This window comes from Drosophila melanogaster, chromosome 3R (genome assembly GCF_000001215.4).
Source record: "Drosophila melanogaster chromosome 3R".
Taxonomy (NCBI): Eukaryota; Metazoa; Arthropoda; class Insecta; order Diptera; family Drosophilidae; genus Drosophila; species Drosophila melanogaster.
Window position 1 is genome coordinate 28,247,044 of NT_033777.3, and position 24,228 is coordinate 28,271,271.

General features: G+C 41.3%; 2 protein-coding genes across 2 annotated transcripts, besides 1 other annotated feature; both read right to left on the reverse strand.

The window, feature by feature from the left end:
• The first annotated feature begins 6,351 nt into the window (after positions 1-6,351).
• Positions 6,352-8,785: a mobile genetic element.
• A 6,906-nt stretch (positions 8,786-15,691) lies between these two features.
• Positions 15,692-16,579, reverse strand: CG43125 (uncharacterized protein; the record flags this gene model as incomplete). Its single annotated transcript, NM_001260415.1, has 3 exons — positions 15,692-16,244; positions 16,298-16,343; positions 16,402-16,579. The coding sequence occupies 3 exons, from the start codon at positions 16,577-16,579 to the stop codon at positions 15,692-15,694; spliced, it is 777 nt and encodes a 258-aa protein (NP_001247344.1).
• A 248-nt stretch (positions 16,580-16,827) lies between these two features.
• On the reverse strand, positions 16,828-17,730 carry CG43124 (uncharacterized protein). The gene is made up of 3 exons (NM_001260416.2): positions 17,518-17,730; positions 17,412-17,457; positions 16,828-17,352 (listed from the first exon to the last, which is right to left on the reverse strand). The coding sequence occupies exons 1-3, from the start codon at positions 17,699-17,701 to the stop codon at positions 16,845-16,847; spliced, it is 738 nt and encodes a 245-aa protein (NP_001247345.1). The 5' UTR covers positions 17,702-17,730; the 3' UTR covers positions 16,828-16,844.
• Between the last annotated feature and the right edge of the window lie 6,498 nt (positions 17,731-24,228).

Consider the following 24,228-nt stretch of genomic DNA (forward strand, 5'->3'; position numbering starts at 1 on the left):
TTATTGTTAAGCAAAAAGTGGGCGGCAAAAGGGGCTGGCCGCGAACCACGTTCGCTGGGCAGGTCAACGCGGTAACCGCAGCGGCACCGCGGCATTGGACATCAGAATACCACCAACCGAACCACCCACAGTTACACTTGAATTATTTATGAACCATAATTATTTATAGCTTAGAAAAACTTATGTTAAATCTCAGCTAATCTGTGAAATTAAAAAAAATATTTGAATTCAAGAAATTTATTTTTGCAAATTATCAGAATCGTGTGTCTATATATTTTGTCATGACCAAATTGAAATGAATTTTAACGAGTCGCAGCGCAAAGTGTCGGCAAGCAAAGGTAAATAAGCACCACTTGGCTTATCTGTAGACATGAATATTAGGTAAATGCTGTAATTTAAGATTAGAATGCATCTAATAAATTACATTTTGTATGAGGAGGAAAGAGGGCCTGCTTCATAACTTTTGCTATATTCTGTATATATTCTGCGCTTTTTTATTTTTAATTTAATTTTAAAGTGTATACTTTTTTCACTCTCAGTTAACTTTTTCAGTGCACTCTCTATTTATCTGCGCAATATCCCACCCAGTTGGTTCTCCGCGGGGCTACTAAATTATACGCAACGTCGGGAAACTCCCTTTTCAACTGCAACCGCCTGCCCAAAAAGGCCGGCCTCGGATCCGATGCGTGGCCTAAGTTTTTAGCGCGATATCCGACGGAGCTTCCTCTAAAATTGCGAACAAATTACGCAGAAAACTATTATCGTTAGGAGCATATGTGACGCTGTTGGATAGAAAGCCAAAGGGTCGATCCGTAGCCCGGCTAACACATCTAAAACCATCGCTACCAACCCAGACCCGTTCGCATGGCAAATGACTATGACAACGGCGCTTGAGTACCTAAATGCAGCTCCAACTCCAGGATGCCGGCGGCAACTATGCCCATCTTTTTTGGCACACTCTATGCAGGCAGGACTCTCGCCTGTTTAACCCATGTCGCCCTGCGAGAGGCGAAGGTGTGGTGAGCGGTATATGGTGTGTGCATATGCAATAACGACCAGCACCACCGCGGGCTCATCCACCGTTGCAGTCATCACGAATGGCAGAGAGCTCGCTTATTGTCTGCTTTTGTGTGTGGCCCAAAAACCAGATCCAGGTTCAGGTCCGGGTCCTCCTCATTTGGCTCCACATCCTCGCTGGATGCGTGGAAAATGCTTTGCCATGTTAATGTTGTTAGTTGATTTCAGTTTTGGCTTTCAAAGCCGCCGTTGAACCGGCGAGTGGACAATAGGGTCACGAATACGCGAGAGTGGGGCTTGAGGACACTGGGCCGAGGGCGGGATTTCAGGTGATGCCAGCAAAGAGCATTGCCAAAATTGTTAAATACATGATGCACCGAAAGACCCAGTTGGCGGTCCATAGCTACACTGGAAAAATGATAAGTATACATTCGTATAAATAACATTCAAGCACTGAAACTCATGCGATTTGGTACAAGCTATTAGTTAGAAAACATCAGGGCAATATAAAAAGTTCTTTTCTTATCAGATTCCGATAATTTAATATGTTTAATTTTTTCCAACTGCACTCATACCCCCACATGTGCAGTTTCTGTGTGTTTATGCCTTTGAGTTATGAGCGACATTCTGGTTTTTTTTTGGGGCAGCAGCGGGAAGTGGGTGGCACCGCCCACTTTTAATGGTAATAAAAACTAAAGCTGCTTTTGAGCGGTCATGAATTCGCCGGCGTTGCCGTTGCCGCTGCAGCTGCTGGCGAATGGCTGATGTCCATCCGGCGGTGCGACAAAATGGCCGCTGTGCGCAACGGAAGTGCACTAAACTAAACTAAGCCAAATTAATTGCCAGCTGTGGTTTAATGTGCCAAACAAAACTTTGATTGTGCCCCCAGATACGGGCCATCCGAGCCGGATCATTTGCATATTGAACGCACTCCTGCGGGACGAGAGATGGCCAGTCCCCAGCCCATCACCTATGGCTATATAGCCAGCCATCTCCTTTCGCCATAAAAACATGAAGGATTCGACACGAAAAGCTATTAATTCCTATCCAGAGACTTTATTAAAGAACAAGCGTACAGCCTGCTCACAAGCTGCAATAAAAGCGACCAAAACTTAACCCAACAACCGGCAAAACATCTAAAACCGAAAAAAGAACAAAACCAGTCGTTGCATAAAAACCAGGACGAGGCGAATGGAGCAAGTGCACAGTGCGGGAAAATTAATGGTTCTGACATGGAATTTTAATAAAAATGCTTGCGTCCGGATAGCGAGAGGTGAAAAAACTGGCCAGATGCAGGCTGCTAATGCTCCGGCCACCGAGAAGAAGAGAATTCAACTCAACTGCATTGCACTGCCACGGAAGCTGCTTCTGCTCCAGCTTTTGCTTCTGCTTCTGCTGGCGCTGTCATAATGCTGCAATTGTTCATTATCCACTAATGAACAAAAAGTGTGTGAAAATCGCACAGACAAAAACCTAAATGAAGAAAATGCCGCACAGCACTCGCTGAGCGATGAAAAAGGAGCATCGGACGGATGACACACGGGCGGCGGAGTGGAGTGGAGTGGAGTGGAGTTGAGTTGAGTAGAGTCAACTAAAGGCAAAGGAAACGGCAAGGGAAGACCTGGAACACGTTGCTCTGTCAGCAGGTAAGGAATCATTTCACAGCGAGAAATTGAGCTCTTAATTCGCTGGGACTTAATATAAATTAAATGTAATTAGGCAAGAGTTATAGTCCGAAGTATATCACCATAACACCATAATATAAAGTATAAGAAACTTATGATAGCATAAGATAACAAATATATTTTGATATATGAATACGATTCGATTTTCAATGAATAAATTAGCAATATATTGCCAAGACACTCAAGTGATTAGAATCCATATATATTATTTCCAGCTAATTAAATGGTTTCCTGCTCACATCCCGAAGTATCTCAAGCTTTGGTTCAGTGCAGGCGGAATCCAACCGGCAATGGCTTTAATTTGCGCTGCTCCTCGCACGTTTTCTTATTTGCCATCTGTAGTATTGGGGCCAGGACGCAAGGGACTCGGAATGGGGACAGATCTGGGGGCTGGTTCTCTCTGTTCTGAGGGTCTGAGGGTTGAGGGTGAGGGTAGGGTGGGTCGGCAGACGTTGCTTTGAGTGCATTACGTGAAATTTTTGAAGCACTTAAGCTGCGCCATAAAATGCTGCTGCCGTTTGCTTTGCAGCACAGCCCGCTTTCACATGTGACAGTTGCAGTTGCTACCTCGGCGAGTCCATGCCTTTGGTCCTTGGATCCTGCTCACTGCTCTGTGCTCAGTTCTCGGGAGCTGAGAGCTCAGTGCTTGGTCCTTGGTGGGTCGACCGACGACCGTCGACGGCGCTTTTGTCTGCGGCGTTTTTGTTCGTGCGGCATTTTCTAATGACAATTGTTTTGCAATATAAATTGCACAAGTGCGCAATATTTGCCTTTGTTTATGCGAAAACTTCAGCATTGCCTAGACTCATGCGCCTGACACCTGCCACCTGCCCACCGAAACAAAAAAGGACCAAAGAGGACGACTGCGACTGCAAGGCACCCGGAGATCTAGGCGAAATCCAGCCATTTGTCTCGCTTTGCACGTCGCTCGTCGCCCGTCCTCCTTTTGGCCTTTATCTCGGCCAGTTTCTTGCTGCTTCTTGTTTCATTACGCCGACTCTGGGATTCCCGAAAGCCAAAAGCAGCAGCAGCAGCAGCAGTTGCATTCAATGGCTTTTGTTGGGGTCGTGATATTTGCTAAATTAAATGACGTGAGTTATGAGATACGATTTCCTGACCGGGTACTCAGTCCCACTGCGCAGACATGTTGCAGGCAGTACAAAGCATACATATATGAGCTGAATTTAATTTGCTAAATGTTTTAACCAGTAAATTAAGTTGAAACCTTTTGGATATATGTATAAAGAGATTCAAATTAAAATTGGGATATATGAAACGACTACAAGGCATATATGAAATGAATTTGCTTGATGCTTTCACTAGAAAATTAAGTTAAGTTCTTTTGAAATCTTTGGAAATATTAATATTAAGTAAGTTCGAATAAATATATGATTTAGGTCAAGCAGTGAAACATGATAGCTTCTTCCATTCTATGTTTGCGAGTTTAATGTAACGTTTATCGAACTCAATAAGAGGTGCCAAAATTGACTGACGATTGAACTCAAGTTTATAGCTTTTCAGAACTGCAAGAATGCACAAACTTGCATGCCAGAAATATTTTCCTACTTAGAGTGGCAATAAAGTAAAATTGCAGTCCTCTGACATTAAGCTTAGTTGATTTGTTGGCAGGCGGGGGTGCGAGGCGAAGCAAAAGGACGTACAATGGGTGACGAATTTATCCCTATTTGCATATCATTTCGCAAGTTAACGGTGAGTGCACTCACCACAAACACACATGCACACACACACATGAATGGCGAAAGGACACGGCTCAGTTAGTGGTGCGTGCATGTTTCTGCGGTGTTGGCAGTTGGATGTTGGCAGGCTGTCCGAGGCGGCTTTTAAAATGCGCTCCGAGCACTGCAAATATGTAACATTCTGCTAATGTAAATTTATTGTTAAGCAAAAAGTGGGCGGCAAAAGGGGCTGGCCGCGAACCACGTTCGCTGGGCAGGTCAACGCGGTAACCGCAGCGGCACCGCGGCATTGGACATCAGAATACCACCAACCGAACCACCCACAGTTACACTTGAATTATTTATGAACCATAATTATTTATAGCTTAGAAAAACTTATGTTAAATCTCAGCTAATCTGTGAAATTAAAAAAAATATTTGAATTCAAGAAATTTATTTTTGCAAATTATCAGAATCGTGTGTCTATATATTTTGTCATGAATTAATGAATTTTATATGATTGCCCATTTAGTCTCCCCAGTTTCTCTGGGTGTAACTCGGCAGTCACCTGGCAAGTGCAGTGGCGTACAATAAATCTAATTTGCGTCGCATTTAATGACTTTGTCCAGGCCCCGGCTTCAGCTTTGGCCACGGCCTCAGTTGCCAACATCAGCGTGAAAATAGTGGGCGCCTCGAAAGCTGGCCCCTAACGAGGCACTCGGCGGATACCTGGCCATTTGGCCAGGTGGGCAGGAGATGGAGCTGAATGGGAAGGGGAAGGAGGAGCAGCGATGACATTTAAGCCGTTGTTGCCCGGGCAATTTGAGCCAGCCATATTTTTAAGGGTGCGGCGCAAAGTGCCTCATAAAGTAATTAAAAGCGTTAATTAGAATTATGTGACAAAGTTAATGCGCAAATTGTAAATTAAACAATGCGCGAAAAAGTTGTTGGCTTTGGGGGTTGTCCTTTTCGACCATTAAGCCATCTAACTACAAGTATGATGGAATATCTGCTCTACTAACAACCCTATCTGCGTCAATCTCAACGGATTTCGGATATCAAAGGAAATTCCGCTGACTAAGCGAAAAAATATATATTTTCAATAAATGGTATCTCATCTGACAAATGAATGCCAAAGTCGAGAGCACGACAAGAGTGTCCCCAATGCAGGCCCTTAAAAAAACACACACACATGACGAGCACATCACATATCAACATTTACATTCGGAAAAAAGTACCTAAAGTGGGAAGACTTTTTTTTTTTTGACTCCATGAGTCTGTGAAACATTTGTTGCATCGTGATTTGGCTGATTTATACTCTTTGATAGTCTAGAGAAAAGCGGCTTCATTGGCCCAATAAATGTCCTGCGAATAAATTTATGGCAACACGTTTATGCCACTATATATGTACTTTAAATTATATAGAATTTCGAAATATAAATATTATATTTATATTTAGGTTCGTTTTCTCAAATAAGGCTTCGCATAAACGCCGTACAGAGAAGCAAGACAGTCCAAGAGCAATTTACATATTTGATGCCTTCCTCCTCGCTGTACTTTAATATTTTGCCAATGCCCTGGCATTTTGATTTACAACGCAGCAAGCGAATACCCCCGGACATTTTTAAATATTTCCACTGAAATAAATTCCCTCCTTGGTGGGCCCAGCTAAGCGATCCTAATTTGCTTTGTATTCCGGACTGGAGGCTTTTCCCCAACCCATGGCCAGACATTCCCACTGTGGAAGGCATTCATTCATTCGTTTCATTTGATTTCGTTCCGTTTCATTTTGGATACGCATTTCACGAGAAATGATTTATTAAAATTCCACAACGCAGCAGTTGAGAGATGAGTTCCTTTCGCAGAGCCTCAATGACATTAATAATGGAAATGCCTTTCAGCCGTCTCTGTCCGTCGGCCGGCGGCTCCCATAAGTATGCAACAGTTTGGCATCTGGCTTTAAAATATTTACGATTCGCATGGGAGATGAGCAATCGAGTGGACGTGTTCACAGAAGTCGCGGATAAAACAAAAACGTAATTGTGATCCATCACAAACATTTGCGCAGATCGTGTGCTTATCTCACAAACAAAATCTATTTTTAGTCACTGCATAACGGTGACGGCTTCGGTTCGCGAAACTTATCAGCAACTAGCAATTTCTAAGCTGTGTTGTTTTTGCCCCTCGCCCTGCGCGCTGCGCAAGCGGGAGGTTGTTACAATTTACCTTACAAGTAAACCGGTAAATCTTATCGTGTTTAGTAAATATCAATTGCATTATACGGCATAAGTATAAAGACAATTGATATAATGGAGAATTCATTTGCTCAATCGCGACCTAGCAATGGGTGCGATAAATTTGAGAAAATGAGGAAAGTAGCAGGTGTTGAGCCAGGAGAATTACGCTCCCAACTCCGCGCCAGCTGTGCAGTTGTTTCCCCTAACCTGGAAGGTATGCCAACTCAATCTACGGTCTCCAGCTTAATGGTGGCAATCAGCAGCAACACCAATGCAAGTGTTACCTGCACTATTTCTAACGTACAGGCCAACATGATCTGTACTCCTACATACACTGATTGCACAACCGTGACCACTAGCATTTGCCCAACTACGCCTTATGACAATGGACTGCCGACACCTCTGTCATCACTGCCCAATAAGCCATCTAAAGCGAATTGCCCCTTTCAAGCACATGATCGTACTGTCAACAGGAAACGAAAAGGCGTGTCTCAGCCCCCATTACCTATCCTCACCCCTTCTCCAAGCCGTAAAACTAAAAGGCAGGCCACTATGCCACTCAATGAGGAGGCCTCTACCTCCACTGCAGCAGCATTAAATAACAATCGCTTCGCGCTTTTGTCTGCTGAAGCGGAGAATATGGAGCAAGACGTGTCGGATGCTGATTCTGACATTGAAGACTCTGCTGCCCGAGATGATGGTGGACAATCCGCTAAATATAGCAAACCCCCAGCCATATGCGTACCAAGTGTAAGTGATCCGGTCACCTTGGAACGGGCTCTTAATCTGAGTATTGGCTCCTCAAACTACTACATCCGCACCTCTAGATTTGGTGTATCCAGAATCTATACAGCCAACCCTGATGCTTTCCGCACCGCTGTAAAAGAACTAAATAAGTTAAATTGTCAATTCTGGCATCACCAACTTAAAGAAGAAAAACCCTACAGAGTAGTGCTTAAAGGAATCCATGCTAATGTTCCTAGTTCGCAGATAGAACAAGCATTTAGTGATCACGGCTATGAGGTCCTTAATATCTATTGCCCCAGAAAGTCTGACTGGAAGAACATTCAGGTAAACGAAGATGATAATGAAGCTACAAAAAACTTCAAAACTAGACAAAATTTGTTTTATATTAATCTTAAACAAGGCCCGAATGTTAAAGAGTCTCTTAAGATAACTCGACTTGGCAGATACAGAGTCACTGTTGAGCGCGCTACACGTAGAAAAGAACTGCTACAATGTCAAAGATGCCAAATTTTTGGACACTCTAAGAACTATTGCGCCCAGGATCCTATTTGTGGTAAATGTAGTGGTCCCCATATGACCGGGTCCGCTTTGTGCATAAGTGACGTATGTCTGTGTATAAATTGTGGTGGTGATCATGTCTCGACAGACAAAAGCTGCCCTGTCAGAGCAGAGAAAGCCAAGAAGCTAAAACCAAGGTCCAGGCTACCGATGACTAATAATATTGCCACACTCAAACCTCCACAACGTTCTTCAAGCGGTTACATACCAGCTGAGGCATTAAGAACCAACATCTCTTATGCTGATATTGCTCGACGCAACACGACTCAATCTAGGGCTCGTGCTACTGTGCAGGCTGAAGTTATACCAACGTCGGACAATAGCCTTAACAATAAATTTATGACGTTAGACAACTCCATTCGGGCCATCAATACGAGAATGGACGAACTATTTAAGCTTATACACGAAACTGTAGAGGCTAATAAAGCTTTCAGAGAACTGGTTCAGGTTCTAATTACACGTATTCCTAAATGACTCAACCAACCTTAAAAATCGGATTGTGGAACGCTCGCACCCCAACAGCCTAGCAAGGAAGCTAGGAACTGCAGCTGTGGTCAATGCTGACCCTCGGACTAGAGTCAAAAGAAGACTCAAGCGACACCACCCTCATGACCTCCCTAACCTGGTTTTGACCTAGAAAGTCTTAGTTTTAAAATTCATTAGAATAATCAAATAAATAATAATTACTATGTTATATCAACTATTATAATTCTCCCTATCATTTTTAGGATTAAAAATCTGTTAGTCTTAAGTAACCAAGACACATTGTAAAATAAAATAATTTAAGCAGATCAAATTAAGTTGCCGCATGGGTAACAGTGCGTTGATCAAATAATAAAAACATCATCGTAAAACCAAAAAAAAAAAAAAAAAAAAAAAATATTTACGGTCTCTTCGGCATGCATGCTAAACTTAGCCAGCAATTGACCTCGGTCAACCATAAACAAAAAGAGGCATGCCAAAAAACCAGAAAGGAAAATTCATTCGCTTTGCCAAATAATTCAAGTCAAACAAGACCGACAACTCACCGGTTGAGTTGCATAAAATATGCAACAGCCTTTGCGAAAGCAGCTTCAAAAGCCGAGAAATTTCTTCAGTTCGATTCTTAAGTCAGTCGCCACTCGAGCTAAGAGCATTTAAGTTCACATAAAATTATGTTGTTTCGGTTTGGTTAAGGAAACGGTGTTCCGGCTTGATTTACGCCTCCCCAGAAACCAGACTGAATCTTTAATGAGAAGCCAACTAAACTGGTCAATGCTCAGTGCTCACCATGTACACGGAAAAAATCAATTTTTATACATTTATATATCAGCACGGAACATCAGGATGCTTGGACACAATCGAAACGTAACAGGTTGTAAGGAAAACTCCTTATTTTTTCACAGTGTAGTCTGTTGTCACTGTCGTGGCTATAGCTTTGTTGTTTTCCATTTAGTAACTGCCACAAGAACCCAAAAAGTACTCAGACAGGTGGGAATGGGATATTACTGCGAAGGACTTTATTTGGTTTTGCGGCACTTGCCTTTAATTTCTTTGGGAAAGTTTGTTTGATTGTATTAATTGTTTTGTTATTCTTGGCAGCCAGTTAACCGAAAATTGTAAATTAATTGCTTGGAAACCGAAGCCGCACGCACACACTGAAGAGACAAACGTGTCGTGTGGGATGTAATTATTATCTTTCCATTTGCATAAAACTGATTACGAGTTGGCCCGGCTTAAAAGTTTTTGCATAGCCTTTGTCGACCCAACTAACTGCCAGATGGATAATTGCCATTATCTGATTTCGCTTTATGGGCCAGCTATCGAACGAATGAAATTTATTGCTGTAATTTACATAGTTTTTATTTAATTTTCAGTTTTATTTAAACCAATTGCAAAGTACGATAACGAACAGTCGATTAAAGGACAGTTTTTGCTTCGAACGACAAGAAAATAATGCTATTTACCTATGGGACATCAGAAATGCAGGCCACAAATTGCTCGGATAATTATATCAATAAATTTGATCAAATATAATGCAAGCCAAGGCATCCCGGCTTTGTTCGCTTTCAATTTTCAGTTTTCAGTTTGCAATTTTCATTTGGCATTTACACATTTTTCATTTGCATAAACTAAATGCGCCTAAAATAAACTTCATTTAATTTAAATTATTTCCAAATTGAAAAATAGACCGTTAAACGTACGAGAAAGTGGGTAATTGAACACAATGATGATGACTTATGTGTATTTAAACAATTTTCTTCTTGTCTGCTATTAGTGACCTTGACGTTGTGGAAACTCGCACAGGCCTTGCGAAGCACTATCTAAAAAAAAAAAAACATATAATACCAATCAAAAATTGAATCGCATTTTTGGCTTGCCAGCGCAGCTCGCACTCGTAAAATATAGAAATATAATGCCGAATGATGCCAGCTGACGCTACAGTTTTGGTATTTCGTGTGTGGCGCTTGTACTTTATTACACTATGTAGCAGGAAAACGCCACTAATAACACCAATGCAGCAGCACAGACAAAAACAATAAATAAATAAAAAGATGGCATGGCTTTGTCATTGCCGTTGCCACAGTTTCAGTTTCGGCTTTTTTCTCCATCTATTTCTGATGCTGATGCTTGCAAAACCGCAATGGTCCCTCTCAAAACACCAACACACTCACACACACTTACAGGCACACACATGGCACACGTTGAAGTTATAAAACACACAGATACACAAGAGAAGGGGGTACGTTTTTCGCCTTTATTTGTTTTCACAACATTTGTACACACGTGTGCGAGAGTGAGAGAACGAGTGTTATATTTTCATTTTTCGTTGCTTTGAATTCGTCGCCCCAGCGAAAATTTCCAGAAATTTGTCTTCACACGCCTGTCAAACCGTTGCACCGCTGTCATCCATTCGCTAGGCTTAGCCTGCTGCAAAACACACACTGAGAAAAATACTATTATTCAATAAATACGAGCCAAGCACTCGCGCTAACATATATTCATTTTGCAGATAAAGAAGAGCAATGATACCTTTCATTTTTTTTACCAGAGAATAAATTATTTCAAATGGGATAAGATCAAGTCATTACCATGGTATTCATATTTTCAAATGCTTTTCTTTTATGTGCAAGCAAAGTCTAAGCATCCTTTTATATTAATTTTTTTCAGTGCAGCGATCTGAAGTCCACTTAGTTGGCATGCGCGACCACAGACCGAAAAGCTCGTGTACGTGGACACAACAAATTTCTGGTTCTGAATTTTTACAAAGTTTGCACTTTTTTGTTCGGGTGCAGAAAGGGTTAAGGGTGCTTAAGTGGCGGGTGGGCGATGGGGGATGGGCTGTGTGGACCATGGGCCATGTTTGTTGTGCCCGCTGGTCATTTGGGCTGGCGTCCACTGGAGCCTTTGTTTGCCGCTACTGCTGCACGATTAAAATGTGCTCGACAAAGGAATTATTTAATACACGTTTCACCTTTTTGCCCAAGATTTTTATTTGCACTGTGTCGCATCTGGAATCCGCATATAGCTACGTACAAGCCATAGTACATATGTATGTATGTACGTATAAACGTTTGTATCTGTGAGTTTGCCTCAAGCAAATAGCGTGTTGGTTACACATTTGTGTGCCCGTTTTTGGCTCTGCACAAATATTTGAGGGAGCAGCGAGTCGCGTTTTGCAGCAGCTGAAAATATAACGTATACGCAACATTAGCATGCATACCTGTCCTGCGTCCTGCGCCCTGCGCCCTTCGTCCTGCATTCTATTTGTTGTAGGTGTGTGAAACGCTTAATGCTTGACAGCGTGCATGACTTTGAAATAGACAAACTTTTGGGCCATTACAATAAATGCAAATGCTGAGCAAACAGGCAACACTTACTGCAAGAGTTCGCCCCAACCGACTGACAGGCCATAAAAATACACACAGCCGCAGACATAAAATTTATTTATTCAGCTTGCCAAAAATCCCTCAGATAATAATTTCATTTACGCATTCCCACGAATCCGAACCCGAAGCCCAAACCAAAACCAAGATGCCATAAAAATCAACAGAGTTGGCAAGAGCGATAAGTCTGCCATTATTCCATTGCCAGGTGAACAGGCTTCCAAATCTCGGATAGCAGGCTGAGAGGAGGTGGCCATTAAATTAGGTACACCAAGTAGAAACAAAATCACAACAGGCACACACTCACATTAATTTAGCTTTAACTACATAAAAAGTAATGTCATAGCAATAGCTGGGATTCCACGAAAAGAAATCAACTGAAAAAGCATAGAAAAATAAGGATTATCTAAAGTAGTAAACCTAACAGAAACTGGATGATCTAAATATATTTTTTATCCTAAAAAGTCTTAATAATTGATCATAAATATTTCTTGGCTTGTTGGATTAAAAGCTTATTAGCTTATTGCTCCTTTTAATAATTTTTTCTCAGTGCCCACACACTCTCAACTTTATTTACTTCATATCATTGCTGCTCCAGCCATTTTCAGATTTTCCACTCACAATTATGCATAATACCGTGTTATCGCCCAGCCAATTGCCCGTGGAAGATGTCAGTTTGGAGTGGGCTCGGCTTTGTATGTTCTATATATCCATATACACTATCATAATCATCTATTAGCAAGGCAAATCAGTGGATGGCCAACTCGATTCGCTCCACTCTGCTCCGTGTGGCAGGACACAAGTGCAGCATCATTTCCGTTACATATAAATACACTTTTCTGGTTCAATTGCGGCTGTTGGCCATGACTTGGCCGGCAGCGGCGTCGGAATCGAAATCAGAATCAGGAATCGGCTGTGGATATGGCCATGGGGCTATGGGGATACGATATGGGGGCATCGATATCGGCATCTTCCGCACGGCAGTCAACAGTCAACGAGCGCAATTTAAACTTGTTACGTGCTTCCAGCATCGTCATGTTCGGCGTAATGAAATGTGGAACACAGATAGACACACTGACTACCCCATTCCGACCTAACCCATGCCCCCCATCACATCCTCTCCCATCAGATCCTATCCAGTATCAGCAGCTAGTCAGACACGGCAGCATTTTTCTGCCTGATTTGAGGATGCCGTCGTCTCTGGCCATCCAGGCGTGCCCTTTTATTACTATCCCATATCTGAGGATACAGCCGAGTCATGTCCCTTCTCCAAGTATCCCCATGTGCTTATCTCAAGCTGGAAATTATGAATCCCTTACTTCGGACCATTTATTGCCAAGAAATTGGTTTGTCTTTCACCGTCATCGGGGATTATTAGCATTGTTTTAGTCATGACTCCCGCGGAATATCGCAATCGTTTTTGATTTTGAAATGACTTTTGAGTTTAAACAAAAACGATTTCTTAGAAAAGTACTTACACCAATTGAAGCCTCAACGAAACATTGAGTGAAAATCATCTTTAAGCCCCCATTTGTTGCTCCATCCATTGTTTAAACATTCCAATATGAATGCCAATAAATAACCAATTGAAGGCAAATAGTGCGGCAAAAACAGCAAACCATATAATGGAATTTTTAAACTGGATTGCGGGCACAATGGAGTGGCGCAGACCGCTTCTTATGAGCATTCATTCATCAGTCCAATCAATCTGCTGGCAGATCGCTGGCAGAAGCAACCAATTTGAAATAAACTATGCACAGACACCTTGGAAGCCACGAAGCCATCAACTCGGCATTGGTTTGCTTGGTTGGCCTGGTTTGTCCGTAAGTTAGTCCAATAAATTCCATTCGCCAGTCGCTTTTCGCTAGGCCCTGATTGCCAGTCAGCCGTTCGCAGCCTTTGATGATAAATTAAACCGTGTGTCTACCGCTCGAATTTATTATGCGCCAAAACGCCAAATGGCTGTCAGGAATCTCTCTCTTTCTCTCTGGCGCGGCCGCGAAACCTTTTAAACTTTAAATCCGCATCAATGCATCATCGGTGAAAGCCGTGCCAAAGTAACAAACTTTGCTTTTCCCTGCTCTGCCGCGCTTTTGCTCGCGATTTTTTCGCCTTTTCCCCCGCTGCCATAAATTGCAAAAGTGGCTTTGCCTCGCCCAGGGAAAACTGCTAGGATCTGGCCTTTCTTCGCTGCAATCCTGTGCGGCTTGTTTATGCGCTTCACACGCCTGTCTTTACCTGGTCCTCCGGGTCCTGCGAATCTTCCTGCGAGTCCTGCCTTCTGCCTGCTGGCATATTGGTTATTAATGTTTATGGCCGCACGCTGTCGTCGTTTGATCTGTGCCAGTTTCTTGGCCAATGAAATTTATAATTTCATTTGGCGGCCATTACAATAATTCATAAAGCCAGACAAGCAGGCCGTGAGTGCACTACGAAAAGGGGTTAAGTTCTATATTAGTATTGCACTTTCATCTTAAAGATACTAATACTTTGTAAGAAGAAAGGTAAGTATATGGCACATCTAATGCAAGCATGCATCTTCTTAATTACTTAAAAATGTTCTAGCTTAGGAGTTCTTTTTTTTAAATATTTGTTTCTGTGTTGTGGCTTCACTGTTCCAAGGGCTTACTCTCAGTTTAGGCAGATTTCATATTGCTCTATTTGCATGTCGTGCTTTATTGCTTTTATATTGGCTCATATTTCGTGTTTTGTGAAACGGTTGGAGCTTGGGCATTGGACTGGTCCACCGGAGAAGGGATGACTGAGTCGATTCGGGAAGGACAGGGGTTGTAAATTGCGACAGGTTGCCAGCGGGGCTTTAAATTTCAATATGGGCTCTATGTCATCGAATGACCGACCGCCCCCAAGTGCGGGTGTGTAGAACCGAAAATTTATGGCGTAATTGAAACCGGAAACTGCAACGTTTTGTGGTGAATTTTAATAAAGTTGCGCCTTTGTCCGTAGTAATTTATTGACAAATAGCAGATAATTTGATTTTGTGCCAATATTTAAAAAACAATGTGACATACACGAGGGCGCAAAGGTCCCCAAATTGGAATGCAGATTTAGGACCTCCAGGCAATTTATGTGTCTCATGTTCAGCTTATTTGCCCCAATTCCATAACGATATTTTTTATTTTAAAGTCAAAGGGCTATTTGTAATTGGATAAAATGTCGATGGCCGTGTATGGAGCAACGATTTTTGAATTTCGAAAAAGGACTATAGTATGTGGGGATGTGTGATAAAATAAATTGAGTTTTCAGCGGTAACATTTTAACACTTTTAGAATCATCTGCGGTCAACGATATAGTGGAAATTTAATAAACGTTGAATTAAAATCCATCGATTTGCAATCAAATGTCTTAATAGTTTGAGTTTATAGGTAAATAGCTTTCGACATATTAAATAAATAAATATATTAAAATTCAAAAACCTTATCAGTCGTTCTAATTTATATTCACTACTAATCTTACTTAAAGTTGGACCTATTTAACTATTCATAGTAAACCATATAAATGGCAAGTAAAGGTCAAGGAAACACATATGATTAGGGGATGGGCTGATAACTCATAAGCCTTAGTAACAACCCAAATCCAAGCAACCATTCCCAGAGGAATGCAAAAACTGTCAACATTCAGAGATGAGTATGATGGTGATTTTATAGCACACATACTAGCTGATTCCTGGACAGACAAGAAATAGAAAAAAGGACCTTACCACATGGGAATATCCTGGTGGAGTTGGTTCGGGGCCAGTCTGGGGGCGAGACTAGCCATCTCCACCAATGGTCAGAGCTCATAGAAGCATATTAAATACAATGAAGAAGTAAAGTGACAGCGGCCAATAGCAATATTAGAACTGAACATTACACAGAAGTAAAAGTTAACTATTTTGTATTTTAAATTTAAAAATCAAAATCTGTATTTGGGGCCATGGTTATATGCACATCAAGTGCGAGCGGTGTTATCCAATTGACGTAGGCCATCACATCGGTATAGACGTCCTTCTTTGACTCGGAATTACGATGGCTCAGAATGCCATATTGGTGAAATAGTGCAGACTCGTTAATTTGTTTGGTGAGTGGCCACCCAACTGCAATGGGTTGGGGGGGTAAAATGACATCGGGTCGTGGTTCACGAACTCCAAACAGGGAGAGAAACCAATTTAAAAAACGTTTCATGATGCCAGCTTTGTTCTTTTTAGGCTCTTCATTTTTTTTCTTTTCAATCTCAAAGGTAGGAGCTTTTGGTACTTTACCCACGTTTACATCAATGCATATCGGCTGTATATTTTTTTTGTATACAACACTTGTTTTCAATCTGAGCAAAGCTATATTATACTGATGGCTCTCTGAGGAATATGACCTATGTATGAGCGCCCTCGCAACATATATTTCTTCATACTGAAGTTTACTGCTGTTTTGAAGGGTTCCGTCAATCTCTCCCAAGCGAACGATGCTGTGAAGGGCAAATAATGAATACAGTATAGTGTTTGTTCTATTATTACATACAGTTCAGTTTGGTAATCTATGCAGCTCGCAGCGGTCAAGACAAACCCTATAAAATCAGCAACGTTGTTAAAAAAATTTTAATAAAATTGTATTTTAACACCTACGTTCGTTGATAAGCGTGCCAGTACACGTAATATTCGAACTTAGTTCTGGTCGAATTTTGACCAGCCATGGAGCGGGACTAAATACAGAACTTTTCCCGCAATTCTGCTCTAAAAATAATGCTGATCCCTGGTAAAACAGCAGCAGAGCAAATACCGCCAACCGGAGTGTCGCACTCATTGTCTTAAACTAAAATATACTTCCAAATAATAGCGATTAAAAGCAATCTTCAATTGAGCTGGCGCTACCCATTTCGCTTTTATGTTTGTTCTTATGAGCGATCAGAACGTTTAATTAACTGAAAGATTAAATCTACAACAAATAATTTATGCATAAATATGAGACAGTACTTAAAGAGAATTTCTTATTTCATATTTCCGTTTCATAGCGAGCTTAGGTTGAATAGGAACCAATTAAAAATGCTCAGTACTGTTCCATTAAATATTTAATATTCTTTTTTCTTGACTGGAGTACTTATATCAATCTCTAACGAGATTTGAGCTATCCAGTTAATATGAGACATAACATTTATATAAACCTCATCATAGGTTTTGTTATCACGATAGCTCAGGATTCCATATCGTACAAGTCCCTTGAAAGGACCGTTTGAGATTGTTTCAGTCCAAGGACTTCCAGTGGGTTTGGACTGCCATTTTTCTTCATTTTCTCCGAAAACATATTTACAGAATAAACCTTTTATGTTTTTACAAAAGTACCACATTTTGGGCTTTTCATTGATAATTTCAAAAGTGGTCGCCAATCCAAGGCTTTTAGGACTTTTTGTGATACACATCGGTCGAATGTGGGTCTTAAATTCCACTTCCGTTTGCAACCGAAAGATACACAAATTATTCGTATTGTTGGCCGGGAAATGTGTCATCCAAAAGTAAGCCTTTGTTACTCGGAAATTTTCGTAGCTTTTATCAAAATAGCCACTGCCCAAGCGAACAGTTCTATTTAAAAAAGGCAGATAATATTTTTTCTGGTGTTTTTTTAACTTAACAGGACTTACAGTTTTTCATTCTCTTTAAAACAACTCGCAGCTGTTAGAACATAAACTGAGAAACAATATATTGATTATTTTGTGTCTGATGAAGCATATCGCGTGTTATACTAACGATTATTTATGAGTGCTCCAGCGCAAATTACTTTAGAATCCGATAGAATTTCAGCCAGCCAGGGAGCATAGCTTGATCCATTAATCCGCTCCATGTGGTCTACGCAATCCTCCTCCAGAGTCTGGGCAGATCCCTGGTAAAACATCAAAACGATACACAGTACTATCCATCTTGCTGTGTTCATCGTTCCATGCGGCAATTCAACTGCCTGCCAACTGATTTTGAAATCGCAAGCTGAGTACTATTTTTATATGGTGTTTAAAACGACGCTTATCACGAATCTTAGCAGGAGCTTAGTCATTTTGTGTGTTTGTGGTAATTAAATTTGTATACATATTTTTGATTCGCTGAAGTCTTATCAGCTTACACTTTTCACATGCACTCCCTATCGTATATACTCGGTGGAGAATTCTCTTCGTGTGTCTCATACAAGAATCAAAATTGAACGCTGAAGGCAGCGCGTCCGCTATGAATTATGACTTTAATTTCAATTTCAGTCAGGGTCCAGCATATGTGTCGTCCCTTCGATATCCTGCCCATTCTCCCCTACCGCTCCCCTTTCCCAGTTTCCCTGGCAAACCACCTGCCAGTAAGCATTGGCCATAATTCTAAAGTCAGTGACGGATCATAAATTCGAAACTTTTCTGCGAAACGGCAGTGGCAGAAACAACCAAAAGCAACAACAATGGTTTAAGATGGGCGACCTAAGATGAATCCATGGAAACCATCGACGGTCAATGACGAAAGCATCAAACTCAAAACCCGATTGCCATCATATTGAAAATATTGAGTTCAACACTCGAGAAGGTCGGCAACTTAGGCAAACTTCGACTGCCAAATGCTCTGTTTGAACTGATTTAATTGGAAAACCGCAGATGACAAATCTGAATGATAAATACCATTTATTATTTTAATATTATACTGATGCTTACATATTAATTAAAGAAAAAAGAGCTTTTTCGTGTGGCATTAGAATAGAAAAGAATACAAAGGTATATATAAGATTGTCATTATAATCACTTTATGACATATGACAAGCCACTCAAAAAGCAAAATGCTTGATGCAAGATTTTAAGAGTCGACATCTTATTTTAAAAGCTAGTTTCTAGGACACAGTACTTTCAGTTAAATAGAGTATGGAAAAAGAGCGTTTGTCAGCAAAAGAATAACAACGACAAGCAAAGCAACTGCAAATTACACTTGAATGGAACAATGGGAAAATGGGAAATGTGGAGGCGGCGACGGTAAGAGGAAAAGGTAAACGACAAGAATACGATTGGAAAACGATTTTCATTTCTGCAGCTAATATGAGCGACAAATCTAAGTGAAGTGGGTCGAAGGGGGCGTGGCTACATCGAACTCACAGTCACACACACTCGCACACCCACACACACCACACATGCAAGCATCATGCAAAGGGACAATTTCGAAATCAATATTTATGACTGCCCCAGCAGATTTATTGCAACTGGCGATGAGGGTACCAAATTCGCCTCGTTCTAGTTGAATTCTTTTCTCTATTTTCCATTTTTGTGCTTTTCCCATTTTTTTTTTTTTTGCTCATTGCTGCTGTTGCTTTTTGCCGAGCTCACAAAATAATAATATGCCGTGTTTGATTTTCGTATGCGAGCGCATATCTATTTATTGTCTCGGTGTATTTGTGCATTGCCTCGTTTATGACACTGCAGCATTTGATGATTTATGCATTTTAAACAAAATGTCAGCAAATGGACGTATATAAAGGAGCTGGCCTATCTTTTTTTCCATTCGTACATTTTGCGTTCCTTCTCCGGCAAAACGATCAAAGAAAATTCCAGTTGGCAATGCATTTGGATGGTATACTGCTGCAATTGCAGCTGCATTCAATTAACACACATGCAAGCAGTCGGCCTTTGGCGACCACGCCCCCTTCTGCTGCAGCAGCAGTGCACAGAAAAAAAAAGATCGAAGAATTCTTTCTTTGTCAAATCTAAAGCTAATTTTATTCCACTTGCATTATGGCTTTATACCTCTTTTTCAAATAAAGACTTCAAGTACTTAAATAGTATACAAACAGTTCAATTTAACTTAAAGTGCACACGGTATATGTATTAACTTTAACTTCTGTGTATTTGTGTAATTCCATTTGTTGGTCTCGGGTTTTGTTGATGCTGCCAGCCAAGCACAACTTCAATTGAATTATGAATTTCAAATTTCAATTCTACTTCTTTGGCTGCAATGGCAACGGCAACAATAACAAATGCATAAACAAACAGTAATTGCTACCTAGCCAAAGTGAGTGAAAGGCCTCAAAGCGCATTTGTTTGTACGCCCCATCGTCCGTTTGATTCGGGTTTTGGTTTGCCTTTCGACCAACAGACGTTGAAATGTAAAACATCCCACCACATCGGGCCCCCTCAGCTAGCCTAATGTCCATCAAGGTTTTAAGCTGTTTGTCAGCCACAAACACACAGACGGGCAGACAAACACACGGACACAGGGATTTGGCTCATAAAAAGGCCTAAACATTGCACACATTCATCAAAGGGGAAGAAGGAAGGGAGCAGACTTCAATCCGACTTCTGTCATCGGCAGACGGGAAGAGGCCCATGATCAACATAGTCGATTTCAATTAGGAGCTGAATTCTGATTCTGGCCGGTTATCGAATCATTTCTCTCTGATATTCAGGGTGGACTTGCAATACTAATTGGGGCATGCTTAAAATGAGCCATACATGCATAATGCACCAACAAAAAAAATCTGTCGAAGCTTCAATCTAAAAGTTTTCCAGTATTAATGTCCTATTTTTCATAGTCTGCATTTAGCCGGAAGTGTGCTTTAAACAAACAAATATTTTATTACACAGAATAGGACCACTCTAATAAACTCTTACTTTGGCCTGATGTGTGTCAAGATTCTGATTACGCTTCTGTTTTTGTTTAATTTCGAGCCTAATATTTGATATGATTGCTACTTTCGGATTTCGATATGTGCTGTACAAACAGAAAGACATCTAGAATCATATTAATTTGCCGGCTCCACATGTAGTACATCCTGCATGAGCCAAATGCGGCTGGCTCCTGCCAAGGATAAGCTCGAGCTCAGCCTCTTGGCGCTGCAGCCGGTTGGCCTACACTCTGAACTCTGACCGGGCCTAATGAGCCGCATTTAATGAGCCGCAAACACGATAAACATGCAACCGAAACGGCAACAGCGGCAGATTGATGTACAGCATCCTGCTCACAGGTAACAACCTGCACCCAACAACAGTACACCCACATCAGAATTTGTCTCGCGGCGCTTTTATCAACTTTCGCGAACAAGCCGCGCACACACACACACACACACACATGTGAACCGTGCGGTGGGTGTTGGGTGGCAACGAGGTCCTTGCTCAGGATTCGACATTTCATTAACGGGACACAGCCTGGAACAGAAAACGCCACGGGCCTTTCCTGGTAGTTAGCGCTAACAATGTGGCTTGATGCGACCAACTTTGAATGTTAGTCGGCGATGGGGTGGCATGAAACGAGCCCTAAGTGCCCAGAATCCAAGTTTAAAGTGCAGACGAGTGGCGTTTATTATAATTTTCGAATGAATGTTATAAAATTTCCGCCGCAATATGCAGGTAAATGCGGTTGAGAATGAATACCACTAAAAGGTTTGATGTTCGAGATGTATCGAATGTTTAAGGGGCTTTCAGAAGCCACTGCCGATGAAATTTGTAAGGAATCGTTAAAAATGGAATAAATGGAATAAAAAAGACAATAAGTGGGTCTTACCATTTTTTTTAAATGTTCCACCCACGGAGTCCTTCAACCCAAAATAAAGTTTAGATTGAAGCCGACACTTTACCTATTTGGAATCCCCTTTGAGGAGAACTTTTTAATTTTTCCACCACAATCAGCTTATGCATTTAACTATGCTCAATTAGGGAACCTAATCAGGACTCCAGAACCCCGTCGAGAAGGTCAAAGGCAGCTTTCAGTCCGGTCTCGAAAGGCCCCCAAAAGTGAGGAATGAAAAGCGCAGCTCGGCGATGAAGTATGGAACGAATAATTGTTTTGCTGCCGACACAGCCAAAATATTTATGCCTAATTGGGTGCCAATTAGGCACTGCCGGCCACCACCTTGTGTAGATCCCTGCATACCCTTCGTTTCCATTACACCCATGCTGTTTTGTTTAAACTTTTTTTTATTTGAGCGGAAGTTTGGCGTCGGCCACGGCAAAGACAAACGAGGGACGAAAAGCGAAAACTTAATTAAACTGTCAATTGGTTTCTAATGAATGAATGCAAAGATGAATGAGTAATGAAGCTAATTATGCACGGCAAATACGTCAAAGTAGCCATAACCGACTCACACACACGTACATTGAATTATAGCCGAAAAGAGGGGGGTGCAAATTTAGCATTTTATGTGCTGGAATTTTAATTAATTCGTGCTTAAATTGCCGGCACATGGCAGGTTCCTAATTGACGGCATGGGTATACCAACTCTTCAACTCTTTTCACAGATCAAAGTACTGGACCACCGGACTAATTGATAGCACGGGTCTTTAATAGTCGATGTTTTTGAGGGTAGGTCTTTGATTTAAGTTTTGCAGTATACTGACTTGTAACAAACTCTGTTTTATGGTTAAAAAATTACACGCGATGATACAAGTATTGAGTAAACTTATTTCATGCGCTTTTCTATGAAATTGCAATAGTTTTTCGCAAATATTTTTGTCGAAACAATTGACATTTGACATCTTAATCGCAGCATGTGTAAAATTAAAAAACTTTTTTCATTTCGAAAGGCAATTCCGAATGACGTGACTCGACGCCAGTATGCAAATGTGCAGCAGCCGAAGGAGCAGTATCCTTTGCGACGTCGGCTGGAAATTAAATGAAAAGCTAGTGACGGCGTAGAGAACTGCTGCTGCTGCTGCCGGAAAAGCGAGCAGGTGGTAGCAGCAGGTAAATCAGCTTGCGCCAGCATGCAAATTGATTAGCCCAGGCTCGAGCACGAACTGCAATCTGGACACCTGGCAACGGCATAGCACAAACAATGGGCCAAGAATTGGCAGCAGAGAATTCAGCAGGATGCAGAAGGATGCAGAAGAACGCAGGAGGATGCAAGAGCTGCTGCTGCTCGTTGTTATCCCAATGCAATTTGCAAACAAGTGCAAGGCATTAGGCCTAAGTACAACGGCAACGGCAGCCGCATCGAGAGCAGAAGGATCGGAAGAAGCAACAGCGGCCGAAGGACGAGCCCATTTGACAGGACTTTGAGCAACTTAAGCCCAGTTCGAGGCTTTCCTCCCGGGAAACGCATATCAATGGCCGGACTACAAGTTAAATCTCTGCGGACAGGTTACACGAAAAAAAAATACAGAGCCCCCTTTGAATTTCCTACAAGTTCTGTTAATAACTAACTGAAAGAGTATCTACAAAATTGAATTAAAAATTTATATTTACCATACATTAAAAGCGATAGCATTTGAACAATTAAGATTTAACATTAAGATTTCAGTGCGCAATTATAAGTTAGGGGAAAAGACGAAAAAAGGAAATAGAAAAAAAAAGAAAAACCCTTAAAAAAGAGGAGGGAAAACAACGTACCACGGCCAATGCTATTATTTAGTGTGTAGGCATTTCAGCAGGGCGAGTGCTTAATTACTTACAAGCCCATAGACACGCCCATTTCACATCTACTTCCACACTGAAACAGGACCCACAAACACACACACACACATACACACGCATGGAGGACCACCACTCGGGCAAGATTAAAATGCCAGCTTAGTGAAGACTTTTGCATGTGAAATTAGTAGCTTAAACTGTGCAGCAGGCCTTAGTTGCCTGTGCTGCTGCTGTTTCCGCTGCAGCTTGTTGTGGCAAGGACTTTACATGCCCCCTGTGTTTGTTGCTGCTGCATGCGTATGATAAAATAATTCACTCGACTGCAACTCATAAATTCTCTAAGGTAGCGCATAAATTCTCAACAAATCTCGACAAAATGCCGCAAAGCAGCCCCAAAACCTCAGACTTGGCTATGGGATTGGGATTGGACTCTCACACTTGGTGGCGCCACATACTTAGCTGTTCTGGCTGCTGGTTTTGCAGCCTGCATACATGGCCACATATTAGTTTCTGCCAATTAGATGAATGGCGCCAATGGCCTTGTCTTCCAAAATAAACTTTATTCGAAACTTGTTTGATACGTACGTGTACATGGACTGAATAACTGAATAAAGAATAAGGTATTCCACAAATTAACACATCAAAAAATGAACAAACAAGGACCTTTAAATACATATTAATTTAAATCACTTTAAATCAATTTAATCACTAAGCAAGCATAAAAATTTGTATCTGCAAAAAAATAATGCAAATATTTGAAGCAATGGAGAATTTTTACAAGTAATATAATAAAATACCAAATTTCCAAAAATTAAAATTCCATGCTTTACGACACCTGCACCATTGTTTAAAAATCCCATAAAAATACAGAAAGCCCGCATTTTACGGAAAAAAAATATCCGCATAACTAAGTTTGTTTAACATGATGCAGCACAATGATTTTATGCCCGCGCATAAATTGCACACAAAACTAATGTAAATCGCCGGAGATATCAAAAGCCCACATCCACGAGGCCCCAAAATAGGAAAAATCCGCCCACCGATGCACTTACCATATTTTATTGCCCCATGCGGCGTTCATGTCAACATTTTTGATTTTTTCAC